Below are 7,773 nucleotides of genomic sequence, written 5' to 3'. Positions count from 1 at the left end.
TGGAGAAAATATATAAATTGTCAATGATTTAATTTTACATTGATCCACAATCAACACTCTTTGCACCAGCAGTCAGAAGTCAAAAGATATGTTGCACTGGGAAAATGTGCAGTCAGGGACTTCTCCAAAGGGCTGAAAAGCAAGGATGTCAGTTTAAAGACTAAGGTGTGCCTGATCCAAGACATAGTCTTTTCAATTACTTGCTATGCATCTGAAATTTGGACAATGAATAAAGATGTCAGAAGAACTGATGCTTTGGGGTTGTGGTATTGGAGAAAAGTATTAAATATCCCAAGGACTGCCAAGTAGATATGTCTTGGAGAAAGTGCAGCCGGGTGTTCCTTAGAAGAAAGGGTGGTAAAACTTCAGCTTACATACTTTGGGTGTGTTACTAGGAAGGATCAGTCCTTAGAAAATGATATCATGCTCAGAAAAGTGGAGAGTCAGCAAAGGAAAAGAACACCTTCAATGAGATGGATCGACACAGTGACTGTAGTAATGGGCTTAAGTGTGGCAGAGATGATGGCACAAGATAAGGTAGGGCTCAGGGTCATTGTTTATGGGGTCACTGTAAGTCATAGTCTAATCAAATGGCATCTAACAATACTGCTAACCCTTCCTGATGACAAAAAAGGTCAGAGTAGGGTGGGGAGGGGAAACTCACTATAACCCCCTCACACAGTATGAATTAAATTGTAATGAGTTCAGTTCATATCTGTTACTTGAGTAATAGAGACTATAAGAAATGAGGTAATATGGCCATGTTTCCATTCATTAGGAAATCTGAGTCACTCTCAGGCCATGAAGAGAGGAACTCTGATTTCTAGATCTATCCAATTTGAGAAAGTATGTGATCCAAAGGTGTAAGCCAGTAGAGAGGAGAGAACAGTGCTTTAAACACAGTCATTTCAATCTTACCCAGAAAGAGCAAAATCTTTTTTACTCAGAAACACTGTGTGTGCTCTATGAGAAAAAGATGGACATTTTTCCCCTGTGTGATTTACTGCCTCTAAAAACCCCAACTATATAAAACCAGCACATTATGATACATTTATCCCAAGAAATAACCAATAAGCAATACAGGGAGTAAAAAGAAGGCTGAATCAAAGAAAGTAAAGGTAAGAGTGAGGAAGAAGGGAAAATAAAGGAGGCGAGGAAGTCTAGTTTGCAGTTTAAGGACAAAATAAATGTGCAGGAAGCAAAGATACCTTGAAGGTGTGAGAGAGTGCTCAGTGGTCCTAGTATTTATTCTCTCATTTCTAGAATGTATTTTCATTTTAGTTCAGATTCACATGTGTGTCTTTAACATAAATCTGTCTTGTGAGCAGGTAACTTAAACTAGCTAATTCGAAACGTGCAAACAAAAAGACATGAAAACAGAAATTGGAGCAGTGATTTGGTTACACAAAAGTAAACCTTGGCACATTCTGAGTGAGTTATTAACAGAGATTGTGGCCTGCTGACACAGCTATGAAGCTGTTCAAGAGGCCATGTGCCTCACCAGAGTGAGGTTTTTATAATGTGGCAACTCCTGGAGTCATTTCCAAATCGATGGCAGTTAGCAATAGCAAGGATCTGAACAGTGAGGCTGATGGCTGCTTTTCATAGCACCAATTGAGAAAAGTTTGTTGTCTTGTCCTCAGTGACTTTATTAGAAAAGATGAACTGTTTGTAACCATTCTCTGAAAGCAATGGTATCATATTAATTTTCCATTGCATCAGTTTTCCATCATCCTGCTTAATCCCATGTTGGCAAAGATTAAGACTGACAATGGAATGGAGATGTTGGGATGATCTAGAAGAGTAGCTAAATCCCAACTCTGTGGTCTCAAACATTTCCTTCTGTGCCTTCATGCCAAAATCTGAAGAATTTTTGCTGCATGAAGAAGCAGCTGTAATTCAGCAGAAGCCCAGAGGCAGTTGCTCTGCCCTCCCCAGCACTAGTTTTCAGGGCAGGACTAAAATGGAGGATAATATGGAGGGAGGGTCTGTTTGCAACAGGGCCTAGTGGGAGTGGTCATCTAGCTAAGATGTCACTGATAGGAAAGCAAATGACAATCTGAATTCTGCAAGACTGTTATCAGAGAAAAATCCAGAAACCTCAGATCAATATGGAAGGAAGTTTAGGCTCCTTAGAAAGCTTCTAGATTTGAGCACAAAGAATGAACAGACCCCACCCTGGGAGAGTGGATTCCTGCAGTGGAAAGTTTCCCCACACCTTGGTCATACTGCTACTAAGGAACTCACTTTACTGCAAAAAAAAAGTCAGATGACAGCTGGATGCCCAGAGGATTCACTGGGCCTGCAGTGAGCCCCCTTGACTGTCACTTATTGTCCGTACATGACACACATTGTAAGGATAAGTTCTATTTTCAAGGGGACAAGGCAGCATAGACTTTATTTTTAAGTTTTGCTAAATAGATTCTGTAAAAGCTGTCATTCAAAGACTAACAAAGAAATGCCAACAAGAAATTTTTTTAATCTCATTACCTAGAAATTTAAAACTTCTACAGAACAAAACTATTATTGTTGGTGTTCAGTGTTGTTGAGTTCAACTCATAGAAACCCCAGAACAATAGATCTGAAACCTATCCGATCCTGTGCCAGTCTCATAATCTCTGACACATTCAAGTCCATTGCCACAGACACTATGTCAATCCACCTGGTTGCAGGTCTTCATCATCTTTCTACCTTTCCAAGCAAGCATGCAGCCCTTCTCCAAGGAATTGCCTCTCCTCACAACATGCACAAAATATGTGAGAGAAAGAATCAGTATCTTTGCCTCAAAGGAGTACTCTAATTGTACTTTCTCCAAGACATATCTGTTTATTCTTTTGGCAGTCTATGGGATATACAGCAGGCTTCTCCAACACCACAGTTTAAAGGCATCAATTCTTTTGCCATCTTTATTCATTGTCCAGCTTTCAGATGCATATCAAGTGACTGAAAAGTCTAAAACCTGAATCAGGTGCACCATAGTCCTCAAACTGACATCACCGCTTCTAAATAATTTGAAGAGATCCCTGACTATAGACTTTCCCAGTGCAAAACTAGGATGTACAAAAAAAAAAGAGAGAGAGAGATGTCCAAAGGAATATCTGTATCACTTAATACTTAATAAAACAAGACCTGCATGTTTGATTTACAGATAAATATTACAAGAAAATGAAAAATGAAAGAGAAAAATGATCAAACAGTATGAACATGTAGTTAACAGAAAAACTGACACATTAGCCTATTGTTGATGGTCAAGAGATTCCTGAAAATATATTTAAAATAACTAATTTTTTTATAATAAAAAAATTTAAATGTGAGATCATTTATTTTACTTCTTATACTGGCAAAAGATGACACGTTTGGTGATACTTAAGTTTGGTGTAAATTAGTACAGTCACTGAATGTCAAAGCTCGAAATATCCATTATTTTTATCCAATGATTTCACTGCTAAAGAGCTGTATTAAAAACCTGATCACGCCAGCACCAATAGCAAAGTTCAACAGGACAACAAGCGACAAATGCTGGCGAGGTTGTAGAGAAACTGGAACTCTTATTTACTGTTAGTGGCAGTGTCAAATGATACAGCTGCTATGGAAAACCTTCTGGCTCTTTCACAAAAAGTTGTAAATAAACAAACCATTTGATCCAGCAATTACACTACTGGGAATAAACCCTCAAGAAACCAGTGCCACAATTCAAAACAGATGTGTACATGTCCATGTTTATTGTTGTGTTATTCACAATAGCAGAGAGATGGAAGCAACCCAAGTGCTTATCAACAAACGAATGGATAGAAGAATGGATGAATGCTGGTACATTCACACAATGGAATATTATGCAGCATTGAAAAACAACAGAATTATAAAGCATTATACAACATGGAGGATCCTGGAGGACATTATTCTTGCTGTTGTTATGTGCCATCGATTCACCTGCAACTGATAGCAACTCTGTGTACAACAGCCCTAAAACCTGCTCTATCCTTTGCCAATCCTACTGTCTCTGACACACCTACCCCCATTACCCCAGTCCCTGAATCAATCCACCTCACCGAGGGTCTTCCTCTCCTGCATGGTCCCTCCACCCTCCCAAGCATGATGTTCCTCTCTCAGGACTGGTCCCTCCCTAAAGAATGTCCAAAGTATGACAGATGAAGCTTCAGAATCCTTGCCTCTAAGGAGCAGCCTGGTTTCACACTCTCCGGGATGAACTTGTCTATTCTCTTAGCAGTCCATGATATATCCACTACTCTTTTCCAGCACCACAGCTCAAAGGCATCAGTTATGCTCAGTAAAAAACGGACAAATAATGTGTAACACTGTTGTTACAGAATAGGACAGGTAGAGGGTGGGTGAGCAGAGTATGGGAAAAGAGTAGATAGATAACGAACATTGCAGTAGAAGAGATGAGGGGAAGGACTGTCCTGAAGGAATACATGATTTGGCATTATACATACGACAACGATCTGGAAGAAGGGCTGCTGGGAGGGCTAGAGGAACGGGGAGGGAAGGAGGGAAGAAAATGTAAACAAACAAAAAAAAAAAAATACCTGGTCACAAAACCATACTATTATATGCATTTGTTTATGACAGCATTATGTATAATATAGCCCCAATTCTCCCTATCTCCCACACACAAGAAACTGGAAACAACCTAAATTCCCATTATTCATTTACTAGTTTTATAAGGAACTCGTTCAATGTTGATACGGAAATAAACCCAAGAGATATTATTAAATCTAAAAAAACAAACAACCAACCAAACCACAAAGAAGGAAGATGAGGGAAAAGAGAAGGAAGAGAAGTTTCGAATAGTGTGTAGTTTTGAATAGTGTGTATCAGGTAGTTTCTCTGTGGAGATAAAGTATGTGTGCTGGTAAAGGTATACCTTTTTAGAACTTGTTTAAATATGGCTTTTTAAGAGTGCCTTTGTTCAAATTAGGGAGCTCTGGTGGCATAGTTTGTGTGGAGTTGCTTTCCTAATATAAAGACAATGTCTCTGGTGGTTCGAATCCAGCAGTGGTTCTTTGAGAGAAAGATGAGCATCCTCCTTAGTTGTTTTTTTTTTAATTGTACACTTATTTTATTACCTATCTGTGATTCATGCTTTTATCCTGAACTTAAGGAAAATTAGTATTTTCTTCAGTTTTATGTAATTAAGTACAATGTAATTTTAAGGATTTTTTCCATAATGTATCCATTACTTGAGTTTTTTCTGGATTATTTTAATTATTAATTTTAATGAAAATTTACAGAGACTTTGGATTTCCATTCGTTCATTGAAGCATCCTCCTTCTGTGAGATTTACATCCTTGGAAAGCTGCTGGAAGATCAGTTATGAATAAATTACAATCTGAAGGCAATGAGAGTTTTTTGTTGTTCAAATTAGAAAATGTGCTGCTTCTAGTGAGTGTACAATGCCCAGGACTAGGACACACATCTTGGCAAATAAAGGAGGACAGATTTCAGCCTCCATTTGTCCCCACACCCCAAAAGGTAAAGTTAGGACCTGAAAAGCTGGAGGTGCCATGTTCCACTATTATAAATAGGAGCTCTTTAGTTTACAACTAAGATTTTTCAAAATCACTTGCAATTTTCATTGTTGTTTGTGTAATTGAGTCACAGAACTAACTTATAGCAGACCCTCTAGTTGGTTTTTCAGAAGCGAAAAATGGAAATGGCTAAAAATGTCCAACTTTCTCCTGTGGAGAAGTTGGTAGATTCAAACCATGGAGCCTTTGGCTTGGCAACACAGCTCCTTACCACTAAGCTACCAGAGTTCCTTTACTGAATTATAGTCACTATTCTTTGCCAATGCCATAATTCAAATGCATCAATTCTTCTTCACTATTTCTTCATTCACTGTCCAACTTTTGCAAAGACTATGGCCTGCATAAAATATTCCCAAAATAAAAAGAAAGAAAACACCATATATCTTGGGTTATATGCACTTAAAATCCTCAAAGTGATCTCTTTGTTGGAATGTTAAAGAGGTCTTTTGCTGCAGATTTGCCCAGCACAATACATCATGTGATTTTTGGGGTTCTGCCTCTATGGATGTTAATTGTGGTCCATGTAAAATGATGTCCTTGGCAACTTCAATATCTTTTGTGTTTATCATGACTCATTTTTTGTGTTTATCATGGGCTCATTGGTCTAGTTGTGAGAATTTTTATTTTCTTTATGTGAAGAGGTCATCCATACTAAAACCTGTATTCTATTAGAGGCATATGATTAAATATATAATATAGGGTTATTAAGCATTGTTTTTTTGGCATGTAGGAGAAATATTTCCTTGACTTGTATGGGTTTAGATTGCTCCTGCAGCAAAATATTGTTCGTCAGTGTGGTGATGGAGTAGTTATGTAGAGGAGACAAGCTTCTGAGTTCTCTTGGAAACTCTAGTAAGAAGATAACTCATCAAACAAACATTCTTCTAAATTTTTGTAATGGATGTTCACTCTTGAATATATAACACTTGTGTGTCGGTGCTGGAGACAGGCATGATCTTCTTGAGGATTAGGGGGAGTCTGGATAGTTCTGCAGGCTCAAGGGCCTTGGGAGTTATTGTTATAAAGCAGGTCCTAGGGTGATTAGCATGATCTCCTTATCCAAGGCACAACCTCTCCTAACAACAGGCCCAAGATGTGTGAGAAGAAACTTCACTATCCTTGTCTCTAAGGAGCACTCTGACTCTACCTTCTCCAAGACATATATGTTTGTTCTTTTGATAGTCCATAGGATATTCAGTGTTCTTCTCCAGCATCACAGTGCAAGGACATTGATTCTTCATCTATCATCTTTAGTTACTGTCCAATTCTCAGATGCACTGGAAAAACCAGGGCTTGAACCAGTGACCTCTTAATCTTTAAACTGACATCACTGCTCTTCTGGATTTTGGTGAGGCCCCTGACAGCAGACTTTCCTAATGCTATACATATCCTGATCTCTCCTGACTGATGATACCAACGATGTTGATTGTGGATCCATGTAAGATGAAACTGATGAAAATTTCAATTTGTTCTCTATTATAATGTTACTGGCCCAGTGGTGAGGATTTTTGATTTCTTGTTGTTGAGATTGAATCCATACTGAAGGCTGTAGTCCTGGATCTTAGGCAGCAAGTGTCTCAAGTCTGTCTTACTTTCAGCAAGCAAGGTTGTGTCACCTGTCTGATGAAGTTGTTGATGAGCCTTCCACCAATTCTCAATGAGATGGATTGGTACAGTGACTGAGACAATGCACTCAAGTGTGTTGGGAATGATAAGGATGGTGCAGGATAGGACAGGAATCAGATCTGCTTGAAACAGGGTTGCTATGAATCCTACTCAACTGATGGCACCAACCAACAACGATGTGTAATTCAGAGACTGCACAGTGGTCCAGGAAGGTAAGAACATGATAAGGTAAATGGCAGTAGGATAAATCGAAACAGCTGCTCAAGAAGGGAAAAGAACCACTATCAAGTCAAGGCCTCAAAACTAAGTCAAGACTAACCTGACACTAAAGCCATTCCTTTTAGACAAATAACTTAGAATATAAACAAAATATCCCTAAGGATATCCACCAGTCCTCAAGGGGACTGGCCAGTCTCAACAATCTGCTCAGGGATTGGCGAGTCTTGCTACTGAATTGAGCAACCCAGTAGCGAGAGACAGACAGATCCTCCACCACTGGAACAGCAGCAAGAGCATTAAGGTTGCTCTTCCTACTCCAGCTACCCTGTGGCAGCAATAGCATGGTGAAACTGAAGACCTGATGTGAGATGGGCCCGTA

General features: G+C 39.0%; 1 protein-coding gene across 5 annotated transcripts in view; it reads right to left on the bottom strand.

Annotated features, from left to right (window-relative positions):
* BLNK (B-cell linker) overlaps positions 1–5,187 on the bottom strand; it is a 58,443-nt gene extending 53,256 nt beyond the window's left edge. For all 5 annotated transcript variants that reach the window (XM_006880080.1, XM_006880082.1, XM_006880081.1 and 2 more), the window contains exons 1-2: positions 5,162–5,187; positions 4,455–4,475 (exon numbers count right to left, since the gene is read on the bottom strand). In XM_006880080.1, the coding sequence (XP_006880142.1) occupies positions 4,455–4,475; positions 5,162–5,187 (47 nt within the window). The remainder of the gene's footprint in view (positions 1–4,454; positions 4,476–5,161) is intronic.
* Positions 5,188–7,773: the final 2,586 nt, after the last annotated feature.

Source organism: Elephantulus edwardii, unplaced genomic scaffold (genome assembly GCF_000299155.1).
Source record: "Elephantulus edwardii isolate Elephantulus edwardi_28Jun2011 unplaced genomic scaffold, EleEdw1.0 scaffold00006, whole genome shotgun sequence".
Lineage (NCBI taxonomy): Eukaryota > Metazoa > Chordata > Mammalia > Macroscelidea > Macroscelididae > Elephantulus > Elephantulus edwardii.
Note: the sequence above shows the minus strand (reverse complement) of the source record. Positions and strands in the feature narration are given on the sequence as shown.